The 24,273-nt window shown below is 39.0% G+C and overlaps 2 protein-coding genes and 1 long non-coding RNA gene across 5 annotated transcripts in view; 1 reads left to right on the forward strand and 2 right to left on the reverse strand.

The window, feature by feature from the left end:
• Window positions 1-295: 295 nt before the first annotated feature.
• On the reverse strand, window positions 296-9,595 carry LOC103134196 (uncharacterized). 3 transcript variants are annotated; one of them, XR_001661419.1, is made up of 5 exons: window positions 7,900-9,595; window positions 7,546-7,630; window positions 4,073-4,897; window positions 3,969-3,993; window positions 296-2,538 (listed from the first exon to the last, which is right to left on the reverse strand). It is a non-coding gene; the product is annotated as an uncharacterized LOC103134196 (long non-coding RNA). The 3 variants fall into 3 exon arrangements; XR_001661420.1 differs by having other exon boundaries at window positions 4,073-4,181; window positions 4,595-4,897; window positions 7,546-9,595; XR_001661418.1 differs by having other exon boundaries at window positions 7,546-9,595.
• Window positions 9,596-17,991: 8,396 nt separating this feature from the next.
• Window positions 17,992-22,323, reverse strand: gja8a (gap junction protein alpha 8 paralog a). The gene has a single exon (XM_007546340.2). The coding sequence runs from the start codon at window positions 21,272-21,274 to the stop codon at window positions 20,003-20,005; it is 1,272 nt and encodes a 423-aa protein (XP_007546402.1). The 5' UTR covers window positions 21,275-22,323; the 3' UTR covers window positions 17,992-20,002.
• gja5a (gap junction protein, alpha 5a) overlaps window positions 20,309-24,273 on the forward strand; it is a 28,574-nt gene continuing 24,609 nt past the window's right edge. Inside the window, exon 1 of the mRNA XM_016668557.1 lies at window positions 20,309-20,392. The gene's annotated coding sequence lies outside the window, so the exon portion shown is untranslated. The remainder of the gene's footprint in view (window positions 20,393-24,273) is intronic.

Consider the following 24,273-nt stretch of genomic DNA (forward strand, 5'->3'; position numbering starts at 1 on the left):
AACCTGCTACCTCAAAACCACATGTAAAACTCCCAAATTCTTAGTTATTTGCAGGTCAGTAAAGGACACGGAGAGAAAGGACACACTGTTGCGCTTAACAGGAGACATTTTTCATGGCTTGCCGACCTAACAACACTGAAAACGGCACCTAGTCCCTGTGTTACAATGGCATTACATGTAGATTTCCTGAAACGAGGTGGCTGCTGCTTATAAATCTGTCACAATGATGTCATTTCTGATAAAAGACGATTAGTTTTTTCTTGGAGTGCAAACATCACTCAGTTTTTTTTTAAAATTTATTCAAGTGCCTTATAACTAAATCTGGTTCCACTTCAAAGAGACAAAGTTGTATGATCTTCATTTTTTGTTTTATAAATGTGTGATCTGTGTGTAGAAAAACCATTTACACTTACAGTGTTTAAAACTTGGTGTTCTTTAAACACCAAGTTATAAACCTACATTCTAAGTTTATAGATTTTGTTCAGCCTCGGGCAAAAATGGGAACATGCAAAATCTACTTTCTCTGCTTTCTTTCTGTTTTGTTCTGACATTTTGCTGTTTCAAATCATGTCTAAATATATGTGTAGACATGTTGTTTTTTCTTTTGCAATCTTTAGTAAGCAAGGCAAGAAATATTCTTAAGAAACACATGATATCATTGTTCATATTTGTTTTTCTATTTATTAGCTGCGAGAAGAAAAAAAAAAAAACATTTGTAATCATTTTTTTGTCCCTCATATCTTGCTGTACAATTTTCATTCTGCTCCAGCTTTTTGATTTTTATTCCGTTTCATGAGTTTGCATTTACTTGTTCTTTGGCTTGTCTTATTTTCTGTTGTAGGTGTTGGTATTTGTAGCTTCCTTCTTTATTAATGGCAGACCTAAAAACAGACCCTTGCCTCCGTTTTGTTGTTTTTAACACCCAACCCCTTTGAGAACAGACGTATATAACGAGAGAGCTTCAGCTGACCGAGTGTGAAGTAGGCGAACTGTCTAAATATTGAAGGCGCTCAGTTGTGCAACTATCAGTCGCACAACTGAGCAACTGACAGTCATGGGAGGAAGCCATCACAAGCTTTGCTATCATGCTCACAGGACAAGTTTTGAGTTTTTCCTTTTAATGTTTTCCAGATATGTCTGGTATGGGGTGTGTGTTGACAGAAAAAGGAAAAATAGGGATTGTAACAAGGTTAGGTTATGAAAGAATGCTTCAGTTCTGACAGTGATTGAGCCTTTTAACTTTATTTGTACCGCTTTTCAAAATAAATGTTTTCTTTCAGCTTCTTTTTAATTCCATGTGTCTTTGTCTGGAACGTCATTTCAACCAACAACCTAAAAAATAAACCCACTGTCTTTGTTGATTAAACAGAACTTTCATCAACTCTTTGTACTCTAATACCTCTGCTTTGTTCAATCTCATACCTGTAAAAAAGGAAATAACTAAAAATAATTTGACTGGTACAGTTTGAAGGGCGGTTACTTTTTATTTCAAAAATTTCCATTGAACTCTCTTAATATCTGCTACAGTGACGCATTACGTCCTTCAGCAGAAATGCCCACTCGTTTCCTTGTTATGACAGCTGTATGGAGTTAAAGGAGGCCTCACCTGCACACGTATGAATTATGTTTCATAAGCTGGATTTTTGTGCTGTTGAAATGGTTCCTTGTTTTATACTCCACATTGATTTGTGAAAGCATTCACCACCTTTGAACAGTTTAGGTCACAGCCTTTAATGTTTTTTGGGGGGGGGGAATTTATGTGACAGACCAACACAAAGTAGTGCACAAATGTGAAGCAGGAAGAAAATGCTGCATTGTTTGGTTATAAATGAAAATCTTAAAACCACCTCTAGTCCTGGTTTGCACCTTAACAGTGTGGGTGTTTTTGTCTTTAACACCCACACTGTGTGGCTTACTCTGCATTACTGTGCATCGTTTGACTGGATGTAACATCTGCCCAGTCAATGATAAAATTATATATTTGACTGGCATTTAGGAGGGAATGTTGCTGCAGGACATTGACATCTTCTATTTTCCAGTGTGTCAAGAGTTATTGCACCAAGGTTACAGAGTGTGCTGCGTTTCAGTCCAAGCTTAAAGGATGATGAGAAGTGGTAACACTGGTTTTAGTGAAATCCAAAAATACTCAGTGGTCATGGTTTATAACAAACCCCTTTTGACTAGGAAGAAAAGAGAACCTGTGTAATGTAAAGTCCAAAAAGTGTGATGAATTTAAATACTTGTGGAAAGCAATGACTGGTATAAGCCGCAGAGCAAACAGCGTGGTATACTGAAGCCTGTTCTGTTCAACCTGGGAAAAACCAAATATTGCCTCTGTCACATTTCCTCACCAGAGACTCATAGCTTTCACCATAAAGAGGGCATTTAAGAGCAGATGGTGGCTTCAGAACACGTGTCCCTCGGGCCGTTCTACTGACAGCAGTGTAAACAGCAGCAACATCAGGGTTTGTTAAGGTAAGCTTGGCGGCGCTGAATTTCCAAATGGTTTTCATAAATATCTTCCACTTGCTTTTGCTGCTGTAAAAAGAGGAACAAGACAGATGTCAGATGATTCAGCTTTAGGTGGTCAAGAAAAACGTAATGTCTCCTTTACAAATGCTTTAATCAGACAATGGTAACCTAAGTAGTTCAAATTACAGATTAAATGGAATTTGTAACCTATTTCAGATAACATTTATTTTGGTAAAAAAAAAAAAAAAGCAATCTACAACAACTTGGTTTTCTATACAAGGAAGCATCCAGACCTAATAACAGAGCTGTTTCAGTTCAGCCAGTAAGTCAGCTGGATATTCTCACTTACTGAGAATTTTGGGAGTTTTAGCTTGAAGTCAGAATCCTTGTTTTCATCAATTATGAATGATAAAGCAGCAAAAGGGTTCAGATCACCACATTTAAACCACTATAAAAGTCAGCATGCTGTTCTGTTTTTGAAACGTTTGCTGGTATTACACCAGATATAGCAGGTTGCACATCTTCCAAAATGTTCTTCGTAGCTCTAGTCACTCAACCGAATAATTTCCCCAAAATTTTAGTCGTCATCAAGATGCTTTCAGGCTAATCTGAGATGAATCTTTGCACTCTTTGAACTTTTCTTGCCAACAGTGGTTTTAGCTTGCCAGGGAGGCCAGCAGCGTTATAGATGCTTGCTTAATCTCCAGAATGAGTCGGTGTTTAAGTAATTATTGCAGACTCCCCATTCCTAAGAAGGTTCAAAGGTTCCATGCTAACACAAACCCAATGCAGATTAATTAACGTCAAAGACTTTGTTTGCTTCTCATCTGTTCTTAAAACTCTTTTGATGGGGCAGGATGCCATGCTATTTAAAATCTTTAAAATCTATTTAAAATCTTTTAGCCTACTTCCTTTTGTCAGACAAAGGACTTCTTGATTCTGCAGCTCTGGCTGTAGGTATGGGTGTGGAAAGCGAAATATGCTCAATAGTAACTTCATAATTTAACAAGGTCCGTAGTATTTTAACAAGGCCAGGTTGGCGAGGAGCGCATCTTTGCACTTATAGATAAAATCATCATTTGAAATTTACATTTTGCATTTACTCCAGTTAACCTTGTCTGATGGGACTGGTTTGATGACCTAAAATGATTAAGAACGAAAAAAATCTGCTCGTAAAATCTCTCACTATCTGCTATGAAATCCATGTCCCACCTTAAATTGTAATGTATTCTCAGCTTCATATTTCCCTCTTTTTCTCAAAGTAAAGATTTGCTTATTGACTGGAAAACATATATTATCCTTTTATAATACAAGTATTGTTTTCCTTTTGCAAACTTACAAATAAATTATTTGGAGGTTGCACAAGAATTGTACAAAGTGACACCATCTTCCTTTAATCACCGTTTCTCCTGAAGTATTGAGCAAACAATGTGCCGGACACTTTGGTTCCTAAAAGTGAGTAAAACATGACTAATAAGTTGTAAGGTTATATTTACCCGTATTTCTGAAGGAGATCTGTTCCTGTGAAAGAGATAGAAATTCAGTTTCGATCCAGGAAGACGTTGTTGTCATGATCAAAACTCCAACAGTAAGCACTTACTTTTTTCTTTGTTTCAGAATGACCAAAGCACATATTAATATTAGGAAACATACAGAAGGGACAGCAGCTATGACGATAATATTCAGTATGTTGGTGCTTCTTTTTTCTTCTGTGAATGAAAAACAGAGGGGGGGGAGGCAGCAATTCAGTTTAGTTTCCTTCTGGTTCTTGTGTAATTATAAAATGTTTGTTGCGTGTTTGTGTGGGATGTATTTTTTTTTTGTTTGTTTGTTTTTTCTTAAATATTTTTAGAAGTTGTATTCACGCCCTGTGGTTTCTTAAAAAAAACTAAAACATTTCTAATTATGCTTTGGTGAGACAGTGTTACACTTATCATCCATATTGAAAAAAAAAAAAAATCTCCCGTAAGGTTTTGGTGAGGAAAGAACCAAATACCAGAATGAAAAAAAAACACCCTTAAAAATAGTTTAACTGTTTAACAACTTTAATTAGTTATGCACTTTAATCCCTGTTCTTTCCTGTTCCTGATTGTAATGGTTGATTAAAACAGATTTTACTGACCTGTAATTATAAGCTCCTGGATCTCATCAAAAAGTCCTGAATTTGTAGTTATCTTGCAAGTGTAGTTTCCTTCATGTGACTTCTGGGCGTCTTTTATGATGAGTGCATATCGCTTACTTTCTAATTCAGACATATCTACATTAAGGCGGTCACTTTCATTGAACTTAGTTTTATTTCTTGTACTACTGAAGGAGATAAGATGCTTTCCATTAAAACTCCAACTTGCCATGGTTATATTTTTGTCTGAGTAAGTGCAGTTCAGGATCACTCTGCTGCCTGCCGCCTGTGTGACTGTTTTTGCTTCTGTGCGAAAGAAGAGGAAAGAAAAGGACGTCATTAGACGAGCACTGAGCACTGAGTCAGAATTAATAATGATACTGAAAAAGGAAAACAAATGTAAAAACAAACGAGAAGCCGTGTTGAACAAACAAACCACAAACAGTGATGAAAACGTATAAAAAGATTATCACTCAGACTACGTAGGGTTGACCATAACCATAGTTAACATACCACAGTTAATAACAATAAGGACAATCAGAGTAACATCAGGGTGAAAAAAATTTAAAAGTTTAATTTTTAATTAAAAATGGACTTCAATGGGCTTTTCTAAATGTAACTAAATGTTTATGTGCAAGATACAGACACCTTTTTTCTCATTCTCAAGTCAGACCAAACGTCTGTTGTTTAAAGACAGTCAGAATTAACAAAAATATTTGAGAGAAAGAATATGTGAAATATTTATTTATGAATGTCTTAAATATCCTAAATTTACATACATTTTCTAGTTAGCACTGCCAGCTGCATGACTTGGGTCATATATGTTGGCTATCCCTCTACAACCATCTCAAGATTCAAAATTTACTGTTTTATCAGTCAGCACTTCTTCAACACACAATACATTGCACAAAAATACATGAGTGTCAGTAAAGCTCAAGTATCTGCAGTATGGTTTAATCTATAGTATAGCGTAGCAGTTAACTATAACTAGAAAATTGTGAAACAATGAGTTCCTGTAAATGAAGCCTAAAAATGAATGTGTTTGGAGCTGCCTTTGATTAATAATAACTCAAACATTGGTTCATCAGTGCAGACATTAGTTTGCTCCTTATAACCAGGTTGGACATGCAGAGACTGCGACTGATCAAGAATGAACATGCATCACATGAGATTCCTGGGAATTCATGTGATGCATGTTCGTTCTTGATATGCTTGAGACCAGGGATTTGTGATAGTTCAATCAAAACATTAACACTTTTGTCCTTAAATCCCTCTGTAACCACTTTGGCCTTCTACTCCTGGTTATTGTCCATTAGGAAGAGCCACTTACACTTCAGCTTTAGTTTCTTAGCTGGTGTCTGTAGATCTTACTTCAGTATTTCCACATATTGTTCTTTCTTCATGATACCATCTATTTCATGAAGTGTGCCAGTTTCTCCTGCACAATATCACAACACCTTCCTCGCTCCAGATTAAGGACCATGGGAGATCGGGCATTCGCTGTGGCTGCCCCCCGTCTCTGGAACTCTCTCCCGGATTATTTGAGAGCTCCGCAACCACTGGTTCACTTCAAAAGAGGCTTAAAGACTTTTTTATTTAAGCAAGTCTATTCTGCCTCCACATGATTTTTATGATGTTGATTTTATGATTTTAGTTGCACTGTGTAGCACTTTGAGATTTTTTCTAATGAAAAGTGCAGTACAAATTAAATCGATTATTATTATTATTATTATTATTATTATTATTATTATTATTACATCTGACCGGAGGACATATCTCTTATAATGACATATCTCTTTGTCCATTTTTCTGGATAATGACTCTGTCATGACATGTTCATCTCTGGGACACAGAGCCTCCTTGATGAGGGGTATGAAGTTGGGCATTCCCATCATGTCTGAAAACATGAACACGGCACATTCAAGAATCTGGAAAGTTTTCCTCAAAGATTAACCAGACTTTTCAAACTCCTCATTTGTCTTCCTGATATCTTGGTTGACTTTCTTTTACTTCCCCATCATGTCAGACAACAAAACAGCGTGTCAACGTATCACCTACTTCTTGATGAATGAAAAATGAAACAGACATTTCCTGACAGAACTTAAATCACAAGAGGAGAATGATGTGCGAAGAAGGCAGGAGAAACCAAAACCGCAAAAGAACAAAAATATGGAAACGATAGTCAATCACAGAAGTAGGAAAAAGAAGCAAAAGTAAAACTAAAACAAATCGGTTCAAACAAAACAACTATTAGATAAGTAAAACCAAAGATATTATGATCAAACGTTTTACACAAAAAGCAGCCATTTAAATATTTAGTTTCCAAGGAGCCTGACTCTCTTTCAACCATTTAAAGTCATCTTGATTAGTATTTGCTTTAGATGTGTTTAGAAAACATTTTATTTGTGCTTTTTTTTTTTTTTAATTTTAGGTTATCGTTTAAGTAGTTATACTCTTAAGTATAACTGATCGCGGCATAATACAGCTCCTAACGTCAAGGGATGATCCAGCACTTTGCCAGTTTCTATCAATTTTAACAGGAAACAGATTTTCAATTGGATCCCTCAGCCATTTTGTTACCGGCCAATCTGCCTTCATGTCAAAATGTGTTGTTTATCTCTTAACCAAAGCCAACAGATCAAACGAAACACATCTGAAACCATTAAACAAAGGTTTGGCACCAACAACTTCACTCTTAAAGAGCTAAACTTATGTTGACATAGAGTCAAACAACCGAGGGACGATGAATCTCTTCGGTTCTCAAAATAAACTAGAGTCTAAAGAAAAACTTGATGGACATCTGAAAACTATCGACTAAAAGACCAATTTACAGAATTACAAGAAAGTCAGGCTTCTTGTTAATGCAACATGAAACAAATAATAATGGTTTAAAAGTTTTAAACAGCGTTGCACATATAATCGTCTTTCGTGATCTATTCATAAGGAAGTTGTACCTGCTGGCCAGAAAATCCAGAAGATGCAACATATCAACAAATAGTTGATGCTGCAATATCTTAAGAAATTCGCCATCACAATCACCTAAAAGCAAAGCACATTTAACTGCATCAAGGTATTCACACTAGAGCTTATTTCTAAAGAGTCTTTTTTTAAATGAAAAATCTGAGTTTAGATGAGCAGTAGTGATCTTCCTAGATCACTTAAAACACTTTTTTATTTACATTTAAAGCATACAAGAGTTTACACACTCAAATCGTTGCATGTAATTAAAGTAAGCAAGTATGTTTAAACTCAAAAATGATCTTACAGTCTAACCATAAAACAACAAGCTGCATCATTCTTTTTCTTACCTGTCTAGGGTCCAGCAGCTCTCTGATTTCTTCTTTATCTGTTCGCTCTGCTAAATTAGAAATGCAACAAATTCCTCTATATTTTTAGTATCGTATATTAACAGCTTTTTCTTGCACCACCAACATCTGGTATAACTGCCACTTCTTCAGCTCACACTTGATTGGAACCCCACACACATTCAAAAAAAGAAAAATTGCTTTCCACACAGGAAGTGAGAGCCGTGATGTCTGTCGTTGTAGGAGGGTGTGAGTAATCAGCTTTTTTAGTTTTCAGGTTAGTCTGTCAGGGGAATGGTGAAGGTTTTAGCCCTCCGGGGGCCATCTCTTTCCACCTTTCATCTATGTTTTTTTGTTGTTGTTGTTGTTTTTCCAAGCTCTGTGCAGTACAACTCATTTCATATGCAACCTTCATAAGAATTAAGGACAAAGTTCACTTTTATTTTCTTCTTCCTCTTTGCATGCATTCTGAAAAGATGCGTTCTGAAATAAGTCAACATCAAATGACCTCCTGACACGGTTAAAATGGAAATGATACAAGCTGATCTGTGGGAACATTCCTATGCTTATTGTTATTTTGATCTGGCAATGAAAATGCAAGCTTGTGTCATGAACTCTCCCTTCAGATGACAAAAGTCGACTGATTTTCAGCGATGCATGTTTCAGTGCAAGGTTAGTATTTTCCCGTTCAGGTTCAGGAAGGTTTCATTCAAAAAGTGTGGGAAGCCAGTCAAACGCAGACGACTGAACAAATACAACTGGTTTGCATTTCACAATAAGACATTGTCTTATTATGTTCTGCCAAGCTGCTTCTGTTTGTCAAAGGGGCCAGAAGTTTGCTTGGAGTTTTTTCATAAAGCTTTAGCTCAAGTATACTCGGCAGGAAACGATTGCTCAACTTAGCGTTTCAACAGAAAATTGATTCAAATGATCTGTCTATTCTTAGCTTCTCAGGAAAGACAGAAACAGTACAGCTCTTCTGCTTTTGCATGCCTGTTGTTGGAGGCTGAGCCACCTCAGCTTTAACTGATCTCTTGCACAAACTCAATGTTTCTACAGTACTGTAAAATAAGCTTTAGGAAATAAAAACCTGTTGTGAAAAGTAACCTAAAACACTGCACAGGTGTTTTAGGAGTTTCTGAACATTAAAAAATGCTACCAAAGACCCCTCTTCACATCTAAGATTACTTTACAGAAAGAAAGTGAGCCACAGTACGGGTGGTCTTCTGTAGTCCATCAACAAGGAAGTGCACACCTGCATTTCTGTCTCCTGTCTGTGATGTTAGTGAAGCCTGGAAGCCACACCTGTCTGCACTGGTCAAGATGTGTGGTTACAGAAACTTATGTTCTTTGCCCTTTGTGAGCAGTAATGCGCTGCGCTCACTGTAGGATTACTGAGAAACTCAGTGTGGTTTGTGGTTTTTTTTCAGGAGGCCGTTGAAATGTGCATTCAGTTTTACAACATTCACAGCACAAACAAACAGCTTCAGAACCTTGCTGTAATCATCTCAGTGGTGGTAAGTGGTAACTGACCTGTTGTTCCACTTTTTCAAGTCCAGGGGACCTCAAAGTACGTCACACTACATCCAGACGTTCACGCACACACGCTCACACATGGTGGCAAGCCCTGAGAGAGCCTGACAGAGTGAAAGCTTCCATGCACTGTTTCTGCCATCGGACAGTTTTTACCTTCTGACCTCCTCCAGCAGGCAAGGTGGGTGAAGGGTCATTCCCAAGGGTCAACAACTAAGACAGATGGAGCGAGTTTTTGAATTGGCAAACAAAGTACCACATTCTTTCCAATGAAAAGAAATAACCTTTGGTATTTGGGCCTGGGTGTCACAGTAATGTGTGTGTATGTATGTTTGTACACTTTAAAATGCATTGAATCCTTTACATTGACAATAAAGCATACTTCCCCAGCTCTGCCTATTGTTTTGTGAAATAAGCCATTCTACCTAATTGAAAAATGCTCATCCTGTGGTTCCCATGGTTAATTCACTGCTCCCATAAAGTGAATGCTGCCAATCCAGGCATTTGATTGCCGACTGCAGGACCTTTGTTGCACATCTTCCTCATCCCATTTCATGTTTGATTACTGTGAAATATCACTTATACAACAGTGTTTTCTCCTTCACTTGTAAGGCTGAAATCGATTGTGGAGGCGTAAAACTTTAATTACACCAAGAAATACCACACAGTGGAAGAAAACATCTGTATGAGGTTGAGAGCGTTAGCATAGGATTATCAGTAGAGCAGCATGTGACCTGTGTGCCTAGTGAAAAGGTCACAGCACAGCACAGCCATGCTTGTCTGAGGATTGTTTTAGTCAGACTTATAACTAGCCAAACAGCATATCTGTTTGAATGAAACCAAATGGTGTAAGCCAAGGAAGGTTGACTTAAAGAAGAAAAAGAAAGAGAGAGCAATGCCACATGGCAGCCGTCCACAATAATTACATGAGTAATTTGCTGGTCACTCGAAGAGAAAGTGAGGCTTTTTCTTTTTTAAGTGCTCTGAAGAACTCTGTAAATATCAGGGCAAAAAACTTTGTCTAAACACCACATCCCGAAATAGTCAGAGAGAGATCAGGGTTCACGTTGAGAAGTCATTTAACCCACGTGCAGAATCATACAAAGACCGCTGCACTGTTTATTCACACTGCAGCTCTAAGCCTTGCTAAAACTATCTGAGACCATAGATCATGACATCCAATGATATAGAATTTTCAAACTAAACTGTGGGCTGGATTTGTAATTGATATTACACCAACCCTGCCCTCATGTGGAAATAGAGCAAACCTCCGACAAACAAGTGTTACAATAGTGAAACTCAATGCGTTACCCGAGACATCTGAGTGATTTTTACCTTATCAGCCAAAACTGATGCAAAGACGACAAGCAGAAATATTCTCCAGCAAGTTCTACATCAGTTCTGTAAGGTTATTTGTGGGAAACAATGGAGAAATCAACGTTAAAGCTCAAGTCTTTCGCAGCCAGAGGAGGAGGGGCACAAAGTCTCATTGGGTGTGAGTGTGAAAGCTGTGTTGGATGCATTTTGCACATACAAAATAGGCGAGTGATGTCTTAAATGATGCCAGTTTGTGAAAATCTGCCTTCAGAAGAATGTTTAAAAATAAACAGTATAAAAATGTGCTTAACTTTAAATAGCGCAGTTATTGCAACGTTTTTATGCACACATAAAATCAGGGATAACTGTGTTCACTTATTTGACTATCAATAAGTGTTGTAAAAAAAATGGGATGTTTACTACCAGTTACCTTGGTACGGATGAGTGTGGTAGTTGACGTCAATCACACTTGGACATGAGGTCGGCTGCAGGCCTTAATCCAACTCTTGTAATTACATGTTATTCCAGTGTCAGTTTGGGTTTTGGAACTGTAATAAGTTATGTTTTGGCCTCTACATGCTCTGGGTAACGGCTGTCGGGATTGCATGTTTCCCAAAAACAACATTGGACCATGACTTCCAATTATTTTCCATGAGATCTCTATGACTGCGGTGCGTTAGCAATGTTCACAGAGGTCCAGATAAGGGCCATATGACTGAGGACAAATTTCAACTGTTGAGTCAGTTGCTGAGAATCCCCCTAGAGTGATAGGCAGGTGGATGTCAATTATCTTCTTGGCTGTAAATGTGTAACTTGGCGGTGTTTCTTCCTGTCACCTGAATGTTACAAAAGGTGGCCTTCATGACTCCATGTTAAGACCACGCTGTTTTTTTTAATGTTTGCTTGTTTTTGTTTTGTTTTTCACATTTTATTATGTAATCTTTTGTTAATCTCAAAGACAGTGTTGCTTTGTGCATTTGGTTTCCTCTTTCAGCTTTCTCTCAGCTTTATGTAGATTTTCCCCAGTCTGTTATCAGCTCTGTTGAAACAGGTGCTGGCTGCTCACGCCTGAAGCATCCTGGAGAGATAGTGTCTTCCGAGAACAGGACACCCAGCACCTGCTTTATTTCAGATATATAATGAGCTTGCTTCATTTTCCCACCAATAAAGAATCATGGTTAATGCATATGCCTATTGTAGTTACTGTAAACAAATAGGAATACATGCATGTCCTGATCTTTGACATGAAGCTCACTTACTAACAATAAAGCTTAAGAATGCATTGTAAAGTCAGGTTACAGATGGTGTTGTCTCGGAAGGCTGAAAAAAGACTGAGAGGCTTCTTGTAGAGCAGTGGTCCCCAAACTTTTTCCTGTGAGGGCCACATAACTTTTCCCTTCTCTGGTGGGGGACCGGAAATTGTTGACGGGGTGGGGGGTGCGTTTCTCGATTGATTTTTACCCAGAAAGCACATGGACAAAAGTCATGAGTGAAACGGTCACTGGGACTAACTAGTATATATTCCATTGAGGGAATGTATCTATAATATATTAATTTCTCATATGTTAACATAAAGGCTCGTTTTGAAGTATAAGTTGCTACAGGCATTGCTTCGAAGAATTCAACCTGGAATGCGGCGTTCATAACAGACACGTGTGTTCATCAGCTCTACTGCTAGCAAACAACCGTACTGATTAAATAACATAAAAGTCAAGCAGTTCCCTAAAAGTCCAACAGATGGCAGCAATGCACCATGCAAAACAAAACACCCACAGTTTACAGGACACACTAAAGAGCCCCCTGGTGGTTGAAGAAAAATCCACATATAAACCGGAAAATACAATAAATGAAAAAAAAAATCTGAATGTTCTCTGGTATTGTTCAGGGGGCCGGACCAAATGTGGAGGCGGGCTGGATCCGGTCCGCGGGCCGTAGTTTGGGGACCCCTGTTGTAGAGATTTCAGTTTGAGGAACACTGTGAGGGATTGTCTGGTTTCCTTCATTGCAGTTGCAGAATGTCTTTGAAATTAAGCTCTAAATGCTCTGACTAGCCAGGACTTTTGCTTGTTTGGTTCATTGTTTATTGCTTCAGTTTCTTTTTTTAATCTAAGATTAATGTTGGACACAGATGAAGACAATCAGGGCATGTCCTGCTGCAACAAAACATCCCCAAATCATAAAACCTTTAGCGCAGTTCTTCACGGCTTTTATAAGGTTTCTTTTCTGAATGGACTGGTTTAAGCCAAACGTCTCCTCTGTTCTGGTATCCAAATAAAATGGCCCCGTTATAAACAAGTCCTACCTAGACCTTTCCTGCATTTTCTATGGTAAATTTTGTGTTTTTGCTTCAGAGTAAAGGTTTCCTTGTTACTGTTCTCCCTTGAAGGTTAACCTTGTAAAGCCTTTTTCAAATTATCCAGGAATGCACTCACTACAGTAGCAATTAGGCACCTGTGATCTGCTCTTATATGATCATGTGATAAATGTTGGGAAATTACAAATCCTTTTTGGTCCTTTGATCTCAGCATGATGCGTGCACTAGTGTGTGATTTTTGCTGCGTTAAGTGGAATTTAATGTGTGTAGTTCCTCAGCATTAATTGCATTTTTTTCTTTACTGTACACAGAAAATTTTAAGAACTTTACAAAGTTTATAACTATTAAATTATGTTAAACTCTGCTTGGATTGACAAGATCCAACTCGGATTTTGGACATCCTTTGGGAACTGAATGGCTGCATGCAGCCATATGTAACTTTACAGCAGGGGGTGCGCCCCAGAGTTTGGGAACCTCTGCTTTACAGCAAGCTTTCTTTTAACAACAAGAAGTATAAACCTTACAGGAGTTTTCACTTCTCTTATGGAACAGGTTGAACAGAGTATGCCTGGCGGAATGAATGTCTAATGCTGCAGTCCTTCTCTGTGACCAGTTTATAGAACGCTGTCTACGCAGAGACAGCGCTCTACCTAGGGAGTTGAAGCGTTCTCTTTTATAGCATTCTTTTCATGTCTCACTATGGGTAACGCCCTGGGAGCAATTTATTTGTGACAGTCCAGCTGCTACATCATTGCAGATGCCTGCTGAGGCCCTTACATGGGAGCGGGAGGGGCTGCCAACTGCTTATCAGGAATGTAGTTTCTCCCTTCCATCTATTCATGGCCTCCAATATGAGGTTCGAAGTAGTGCTTGCACCCCTGCTTTGTCAATTCCAGAGTTTAGTGAAGTGATGGCAACAAGAACAACTTAATCAGATGACTAAGACAGTGGCTCCCATTCAAGCTCCACGCCAAACTGCTAGGCCCCCTCGTAGTAGTATTACATGTCAAAGGTGTAATCAGTTTGGCCATTATGCCAGTGAGTGTGATGGGGAGCAAGACCCATTTTCTGGCCATACCTACTCTGTCTCTGGGCCCTCTCATGCTGCAGCTTCACAGGGAAACTAGAACCCCCTGAACTGGGGAGCCAAAGTTCAGGAGGAGAGTTTTTGGGCTCATGGATAGGCGGATTCTTTGTTTTGATGGCCTCTTGTCCCTCCATAAAGATTAACATGGGTGGAGCAATGGTCCCTTGATTGCTAGATACTGTGTCAGTGGTCTCCACCATCACAGAAAGTTGTTTTAGGAAGCACTTTGAACCATTCGGTGCCAATAGGATCCTATCCTGCCATTGGTTGCAACTACGGGCAGCCAATGGGCTGCAAATTCCATATATTGAATATTTGAAGCTAGCTGGCTCTATGTCATAAAGTACTAGATCACCGTGTCATGAAATGTGGTCTGGTGGCATTGGACGAATTCACAGGCAGGCGGGAGCATGAAGATAAAGTAAACAGGGGACACGGGGAACTACATGGAACACAAATAAACCCTGAACATAACCAGGAAAACACAGTAAAAACAGAAAAACCCCAGAACATAATTGACACCATGACACACCTTGGAATACTTGTAAGGGATCCCCCTTCTGTGGAGCCTTCAATTCTTGGTATTCTAGGGATGAATGTAATTTGCCGCTATTACCGAGAGCTGTTTGGTGCCCATGGCCACTCCCTTTTTGAGCATCCTGTGGTGGTGCAGACACCAGGCCCAGTTATTGAGGCCTTATGGAGATGCCATCAAGCAGTTGCTCACCAGCCAGAAGCATTAACGGGGATGGTAAAAATGCGAGATCCGGAGTTGTGCGGGTATCGAGTGGCACTATGAAGTTCATTGCTAGCCCTCCCCCTGGCAGTTTGCTGGTCAAGTTGTTCTCTTTGAGCCTGCGGAATCTGGGCTGCCAGCTGGATTGCTGGCCTCTCCATGTTTGGTGATGGTTGATAAAGGAACAGCTGACAAATTAAACCTACATACAAAAGAAAACTACAAACTGTACATAAACATCCTGAAAAATTATAAGGACTCACCATGAACAGTTGAAACCTGACCTGAATAAAAATAAATTATTAATTGGGTAATGACACCCAGCTGAAAAGGGCATGAAACAAAACAAGGACACAACAACGGCGTTGACCTGGCTGCGCTCCCCAGGCACCACGAACATTCAGGAAGCGGCAGGAAGAGGAGGGGGGGGAAGCCATCAACAATCCACCGCCAAGTCCCAAACAACTCAGGATCTAGATTAAGAACCCCACTCCCACGACGAGTGACTGACCACACGCACTCCTAGAGAGCAGAACGAGACCACCAACCCAACCGGAATCCTGAAAACAATTACTCGACGCTTGAGGAACAACAGGATTATAGAAGTCCGCACCACGCCGTTTCCACAGCTCAATACAATACACACCTGGCTTTAAAGACTGCGTTGGTGCTGCTCACCACTCACCTTAAAGGTGAACCTGCACCAACATACCACTCAAACATCAGGATATCTTCTTGGTGACTGATGGTCCAGGCTATGGGCCTGTTATGGAAAAAAGCCCAGGGCAGTTATTTAAGTCCCAGTCCACCACAATTTTAGATTTTGAACTTAATTTTTTTTTTTACATCTGCAGTGTTTTTACTGTAAAAACGCAGAAAATTTATGATTATTAGCAATAATCAGGAATAATGTCAATGGCACAGTTCTCAAATCTTTGGTACAAATAAGTCGGTCCTTTGTGGTTTTAGTTATTTCTTACCTTTGCTGTATCCCTGTATCTCTTAGATTGGAAGTTAGATCTAGGAATAGTATTTAACCATATTACATTTGCAAATTTAAAAACCTTGGTCAGGACTTGATCATGGACAAAGATTAGGAAGCAGGCTAACTGCTTTTAGCAATACAAGTGACCTTATGTCACTCCCAATCAGGGGGGATTGGAAGTGGAGCTCAAACAATAGCGGGGGCTCATAATAGAAGCCAGCATTGTGCAGGGTGCCAAAATAGAAGTCCTGCCTGTTTCATGAGCGCAACACAGAAGCTGCAGCAGATTGATCCCACCTGTACTTGTGATACTCTTCTTTGATTGGACATTTTTGAGTCTGCTCTTCTAAAAACAACAGTTTCCGAATATACACAGCAGAAGGATCCAGCAGTTTGTTTCATGGAGTGGTATTTAGAAATGATTATTTGTAAATACACATGGGGATTTTTTTTTTCAACATGGATTCCACCATATGCATCAATTAGAAAATATCTTCTCAACTAGTTTCCCATTCCTGGAAATCTCAAACTGCTTAGCTAAAGAAAACCTGTTGACTCAACTTCCAACTTAATGTTTTATCTTCACTTCCTCTCAGATTTGTTAGCTGTAACAAATCAAGTGTATTATCAACGTGACAGAATAAGAACATAATGAAGTCAACATAAACACAAACATATTTTAATTTCAATTCTGAGCATCTTATCTTCAAGCAGTTCAGCCTGGCATTAATTTATCAACCCTGTTTTTTGAGCAGTAACTCATTCTTAGCAAGCTCTGACTTTTTTGCCTTTGAAAAAATAAATACATTTCAAACAGTGTTGTATTCTTTAAAAAACATACTGTGAACACATCTATCTCCAGAATTAACATGAAACTTCAGATTTTGCGACTTGTCAAGGTTCTGTTTTTAAATCATGGAGTCTTGCTGTATTTCTGTAGGAAATGAATTATGATATGGTCTGAATAGTAGTTTTTATGTCCCCCTTCCCAGTGGAAGGCTCACATACCATCTACTAGTATGTGAGCCAGTTTATGTGAACCATATTCAAAATGCATATTTTGAATCTGGTCACGAACATTCATATTCAAAATATCACTGCAGAAATATGTATTTGGTTGACATCAACATTCTCTCCTTCACTGTGCTGAGTTATGGCAAAGAAACAGAAAAAATGATAATAAATTGGAGTCACTCTAATGTAAAATTATGTAAAATACTAATCTTAATAGTAGCACTTGTAGTAGCAATACACTGGTGTCAGTGTGGATGTCAGCAGCTGATTTTTACATGATTACACCAACAAAAATCAGACAAGTTAAATGATATTATGGCTTTTGCGTTTCTATTTCCATGTTTTGTCTACAGTAATGGAAAAATGATGGCAAATGAAATCCACTCAAAGTGACCATGAGGAAGATTATTTCTGTGTATGACAGGTAACAAGGTCTCTGGTGGTCTGTTGGGTGACGGGTGTTTTAGCTGTAAAACACTGCCCTCTTGTGGTGATAATATTACTTGCAGTTTTATTGTTTTTCTAATCACGGTTTTACTTTTTGTCTGGTTGCTTTTAAGCCTGATAATAACGGCAGTAAACAAGTCTTAATATAACTTAATTCACATTACATACATTACTTTATATATATATATATATATATATATATATATATATATATATATATATATATATATATATATATATATATATATATATATATATATATATATATATATATATATATGACAAAATGTATTTTGTCATCTTGCCTTTGGAGTAAAGACTTCTTCCTCCCTGAGTGCCTGAGAGGCGTTTAAGCCAGCAGACTGCTTCCACTTTAGCAGCTTTACAGAAACTTTGCTTTGTTTTCTGGAGTCGATGTCCCCATTTTGCACAGAATATGTTCATTGTGGGACACGGAGAGAAAAAACAGAACCATTTCGGACCTTCTGTCATATACGTCGATCATTATTACAGAAAAATGCACATTGTTACCATGTGACATAGTGTGTTTGTGCAGAACAACTCATCTTGACCATGCGGGGCTTTTTATTGTATTTATTCACATTTCAAAAGAATCTATCATCAGAGAAGACTACAAGTTAGTAAAAATGATTCCCCTCCCACCCCCCAAATATTAATCATTGTGTCTTCTTACAAACATATAGGTAATGCAACAGTTTCAAAGTACAAAAAAAAAAAAAATCATACATTACCAGCCATATTAATGTAAAAAAGACCCAGTGTCATCCTTTCTAGCATAACAGTGTTGAGCACTTTTGACTTGTTTCAGCATTGGATCACAAAGATGTGCAGAAAATAGTGAGCAGGAGGAGGGTAGGGTATACATGGGGGACAACAGTTGCCTTTCTATGTGAGAAATATTTATTCTCATCCCAGCCTTGACAGTATCAACACTATGAGTTCTGCAAATATGACCAAATTCTGCTTTATGAATATGCTATTTGAGTTGATGTAACAGGTGACTCAGAGTGAAAGACCTCTTATTATCTAAAAAAAAAAATAAAATAAAAAAATAAAAAAAAGGAAAGCAAAGAAAAACATGAACTTCACAGAAGACTCAAAAACAATACATCCAGTTTCTACAATTTTACAATTGGGAATGCACAGTTACAGATAAGACACCCATAGTGGTACAGCATGAAAAAAAAAAAAAAAATGGAGAATTTAAAGATTTGTGGTAAATCTGGGGCCAAAACTTGTGTTCACTCTGTTTTAAAACCCTTATTTATTATTAGCAAAGTAATTACGTTGAAAAGATTGCTCCTCAAAATTTCTATTTGTATTAGCTTTGTTAGGTTTGTGAGAATAGATGAGTCTTATCTTATAAAACTTCATTTCCTCTAGCCATTCAATTATCTGAAATCAGCTGTTTTAGTAATGCTGTATTTAATTTAATTTAAAGTAGCACACTAATCCTCTAAAACTTCATGCGTTTTGTAGTTTGCCCTTGTTGTGTAATGATGAATACCAATGTGTAAATGAAAACGAGTCAAAGGATTGATTTCCTGGGTCAAGGATGCCTGTTTTCATTGATGAGCGTGGTTTCTTTTATTGTCGTGCCCCCAACAATAGCTTGTGCTGATGCTGCATGATCTTTATCGCCCGGACGCCTATTTGTACAGCACGCAGAGAGGATTTGGCTTGAGGTCACTACTATAGTCCTCTCTCTGATGGACAGCTGATATCACAGTACACAGGTTTTCCTCTTTTTTGAACGGCTACAGAACATAAGCAGATCTAAAATAAAAGATGCAAATCACATTGAAAAAGACATCCAACATGTGGTAATTTTTCTCTTGATTTTACTCTGACTAACTCTGCTCTAGCTTTTACCACCTAGTATGTGAACACAAAAAAGGAGAGAAATGCTCTGAAACTGATGCAAATCCCTCTTCTCTTGAAAGAATCTTGTATAAATGGATCCGTAGATGAGGTGTTACGAGGGTTAAAGGCCTTGCAGAGTTGAGATCTCTGAATGTGCAAAAGAAGTACGGCCCTCTGAACCTAAATCAGACTTTTTTACCTTTAAATATCTGCAAACTTTACCAGATGTTGTGTGTTTCTATGCAGTATGTTTCTCAGCAACAGCAGTGTGGCTGCCTTTACACTTTGTCACTGTCTAAATAGAAAAGTCATCGTCCATCTACAGCAAAAGCATCGATTTGCAGACATTCTAGTAGTCTTTCCCTATCAACTCAAGCCTTTTATACAAGTAACCTATTTCTCCATTATAAATAGCTATAACTCTTTCAATAGAAAAGATGTCTAAAAACTGAAAATTATTTCCATCAAGTAAAAACATTTCCCCATTTTTCTTTTTAAATAAGTACACACTTAGTAAAAAAGAATCTCCTCTTTAAACCCTACTTTTATGTTCCATTTGATCTCAAACACTCTGACTTTTTTGTTTATTTTATTTTTATTTTGTTTATTGAGGGTGCTTTCTGCAGAATTCCACCTTCAAAGGTTTTTCTCTATCCCTGTCGATTTTTTTTTCATTTTCATCCACTTTTTGGCCTGCCTGTGTAAAAGTATGCACTGCTTTGAGTTAGTGGTGTATGCTCTCCCTGATGTTGAATGTGTGAAGGCATGCATGTGCTTTGTCTCACGGGTTCATACGGTGAGATCATCTGACCTGGCCCTGCTGCTTGCTTTGCTCAGTCGACTCAGTGGTCTGGTGTCTTCTATCGTATCCGTCGCCTCCACCTCTGCCTCAGCAGGGGTTTCCATCTCCTCGTTCTCTGCTTCCTCTCCCTCCGCATCCTCATCTAGACCTTCCTCTATTCTCTCTGCTTCCACCTCCGGTGGCGGCACCTCCTCAACCTCTTCTTCATGTAACGTCACTTCCCCTGTCCCCGTTGTTTGACTGTAGGAAGGCAGAGTCTCGTCGTACACCTTAGAGATGTCCTCCATGGGCAGCACCTCCTCCACCTTCTCCTCCAGTGTCTGGAAGGGTGGAGTCCCTCTGCCAGCCTCCATGCCGACCTCAGCCAGAGGGTAGAGGTGAGTTACAGGTGGAACCTTTTCCTCCTCTAGCAACTTGTAGCCTTTTGCTCTTTGCAAAGCAGGAACAGCCAGCGGAGACAGACCTTTTCCTTGTGGCGGCAGAGGCGGGGCTGTGCCCTCGCCTTGGGCTGGAGCTGGGGCAGGCTTACGGAAGACAAAGCGGATTTTCTTCAGACCCAAGTGGCTGATCTCCACGAAGTTGAGGAAGAGCGAGACACAGGCCACAGCCAACATGAAGATGATGAAGACGGTCTTCTCCGTTGGGCGAGACACAAAGCAGTCCACCGTGTTGGGGCAGGGCCATCGGCTGCATTTGTACAGTGGCAGGATGCGGAAGCCATAAAGAAAGTACTGCCCTACCACAAAACCAACTTCAAATAGTGTCTTGAAGATAATGTGGCAAATGTAGGTCCTCAGCAGGGTGCCCTCCAGGCGAAACTTCTTGCTGCCTTTGGTGCTGGTCTCCTTGGTTGTGCGGACACTTCCCTGGTCGGGTGCCAGAGGCAGACGCTCCTCGCTCAGTTCCTGTTGCCGGCTAAGCTCTGCCTCCTCTCGCTCTTTACGTTTCTCCTCCATGTGCACATGGTGCACAGCATGGCCGACGTACACCAGAGACGGCGTGGACACAAAGATGATCTGGAGCACCCACAGGCGGATGTGGGAGATGGGGAAGGCCTCGTCATAGCACACGTTCTCGCATCCAGGCTGTTGCGTGTTGCAAACATAGTCGGACTGCTCGTCGCCCCACACGAACTCTGCCGCCGTGCCCAGTATGAGGATGCGGAAGATGAACAGCACTGTGAGCCACACCCGGCCGATCACCGTGGAGTGCTCGTTGACTTCCTCTAAAATATTACCCAGAAAGCTCCAGTCACCCATGGTCGGTCCGTAGCACTGCGGAATGAAGGGTGGGGTAGGGATGAACACAGAGGGTGCAGTCGCACGGGGAGGGTGGGGTAGGGAGGACCCACAGTGGGAGTGGGAAAGAAAGGGCCAAAGGTAAGCAATGCATTAGAGGACAAATCAAACTTTGAAATTCTTGTTCATCAAACATTAGCTGCTAATAATTGCATGCATTTCAGTTTAAACACTTAACATACTGAAACTTCACAAAAGTCTGAACGGTCAACTGAGAACGTTCAGTTCCTATTATAAATAATGATAAGAAATTTCAATAAAACAGAATGATTTGAAGTAAATCTAAAGTTCTTACAAAATCTCTCTGTAGGCCATTAAATTTCACTAAAATGAACACATGAATATACATTGCTGTCAGTAGCTCTCAAAGGCAACATTCTAGTAAAAGCAATGGTAGATTGAGAGATCAGTAGGTAACATAAAGTCCCCTACTAAAGAATAAAAGGCAATCAAATGGGCAACTTGCCACAGCTGCGGCTCCGGCAAAGTTGAGTCCTGTCCCGTTCTCTTGGCACCCGGCAGGGGAGAGTGAACCTTTTTCTGCCCTCTTTCCCACCTAAAGCCCTGTCCTTGTCGCCCCACTGAGCAGATGTGAATGAATCGGCTGTGATGGTTGGTTTTTAGTTTGCCGCAATATTTAAGCTTGGAGCCAGACGGCCTTTATTTTCCGGGCGACGTGCGGGTGACGCAAAAAACAATAGGATCAACAAAGCCAGAGCAGGGATGTATGGAAGCAGGCCTCAAGCTCCCGCACCAACATGGACACTGTCGGGGCACAGAGTCCACAGCAGCTCAGTCACACTCCTACTTTCTTAACCGTCCGATGTTCTGTGTATGGAAACGTGGACACAGCAGACACAATTTGAAACTGTGCCTCCAGCAATAGAGCCAACATTAGAGGCAGGTCAGAAACAAACTATCAGCTCAGGCAAGGATGAAGAAGAACTTTGTGGATGTGCAGCAGGTCATTTAGACTCCCCATAACACAAAACATTAGTCTAGATTAATGTAGTGTTGTGAAAATATCAGAATACAGGAGTCTCTGCCAATATATATATATATATATTGATTCTTGAGAATAGGGACAAAATGGGTTTTAATTTTCCCATAATTTTTTTTTGTTATTTCTCAACCTTATGTATGCAAATATGACAAATAATGTTTAGGAAATGTAAAGATGCTAAGGTGCAAACTCCCAGTTGCAACATTTTTTAAAAAATTTAAATTTTTAATCGACCTGACCTAGAACGTTGTCATCACCATCTGACAAAAATAAATAAAAAATAATTTTTAATGACCCTATTAGTGACATTTTTACTCATTTTACAGACAAATGCTTCTCAAGAAACAAAAGAAATATTATTTAAAACCAAAAACAACAAAAAGGCCATCTGACGGAGGGTGGTGACAAACTAGTGAATAAAATGAAAAACTTGGTACATGCGAAGTAATGCAATTCATGTAAAATACATTAAAATGAATTAATTGCACATTTAAGTGAGATTTGACAAATTATTCAAATTTTGTGCTTTATCCATAGGACCTGTTTTGTCCCTATTCTCAAGAATCACTTTTTTTGGGAATGAATTACCTCTGAACAGAATTTCAATTTCAGATGTGCTTTTTGGTATATCTCTAAACTGTAACACACAAATTTTAATTATTAATAGAGACAAATATGTATAAAATGCTGCAATAAGCTTGAAGATCATTAGACATTTTTATGCTACTTATTGTATTTTACTCAATAAATTTATGTTATATTATTTCAAAAGAACAGAATGAAATAACTTTAATCTTTATAATACATAGCAATGCTGTCCAGATTTAGTTTTTACTTCCTTCTCGCAAAACTTTAAATCCCTTTGGGTTCAGTGTTCTTCTGTTCAAGCATCCACAAGATTCTGGGCGATAACGTTCCTGGTGACTATTTCTTCCTACTGAGCTGGGAAAATTATTTCTATTCCCTCAAGGAAGCATGTCAATGTGGTGTGTCACTGTGATTCACATTCTTTTATTCCCAACTAGCAATTATAAACAGCATAAACACACAATCTTAGAAACAATCTGCTAAAAATGAAATGGAAAATTTTAAAATATAAACACCATACATTACACCAACAAAATGTGCAACTGGCTAAGACGCTAAAAAGAAAATTAATAAATTTACACAAATACAAAAAAAAAACGGTCTCTGAGATTTACTATTCAATGGGAAAGTTTGATTATTCTACTTAAATAAGCTTAATATGAAACATTTACGTTACAACTTGTAACGTAAATGTAACATATGACATTTTAGCAACTCTATCATATAAAAATCTGAATCATTAATTGTTTAATAATTCAGATTTACTGTTATTGTCTGGTTTTATATCAGCTGTGCTGTAATACCAGATGAAACTGCTATAAATAAACCAGATGAAGCCTGGCAAATTGTCTATGGTATGAAACTATTTTTGAAATAGAAAATAAGAACAATTGCCCAGACGTTTTGTTCTTGTTGTTAAATATTTTAATTAAAAAGTTGTGGAACAATTAATCTTCTAGCACAGTGAGTCCATTTAAAAGACATGGTGTGCCAGTTGCCAACTTTAACACACAGTGGCTAGTTGGTTCTATCTAAAGGTAGATAAAACTATCTACCTTTAGATATTTCTTATTTATATATATACATATAAATAAGAAATTCCCCTCTCACCCTCCGTGGGTGGTCTCTTCTTCTCTGAGCTCGGGTCCTCTACCAGAGGCCTGGGAGCTTGAGGGTTCTGCGCAGTATCTTGGCTGTGCCTAGAGCTGCACATTTCTGGACTGAGATGTCTGATGTTGTTCCTGGGATCTGTTTGAGCCACTGCTCCAGTTTGGGGGTGACTGCCCCGAGGGCCCCGATGACCACAGGCACCACTGTGGTCTTCACCTTCCAGGCCTTCTCCAGTTCCTCTCTGTGGCCCTGGTATTTC

Source organism: Poecilia formosa, unplaced genomic scaffold (genome assembly GCF_000485575.1).
Source record: "Poecilia formosa unplaced genomic scaffold, Poecilia_formosa-5.1.2 Scaffold16, whole genome shotgun sequence".
Taxonomy (NCBI): Eukaryota; Metazoa; Chordata; class Actinopteri; order Cyprinodontiformes; family Poeciliidae; genus Poecilia; species Poecilia formosa.

What these genes read in the sequence shown, in the direction of transcription:
- gja8a (XM_007546340.2), bottom strand. Translation starts at nt 21,274, where the DNA reads ATGGGTGACTGGAGCTTTCTGGGTAATATTTTAGAGGAAGTCAACGAG.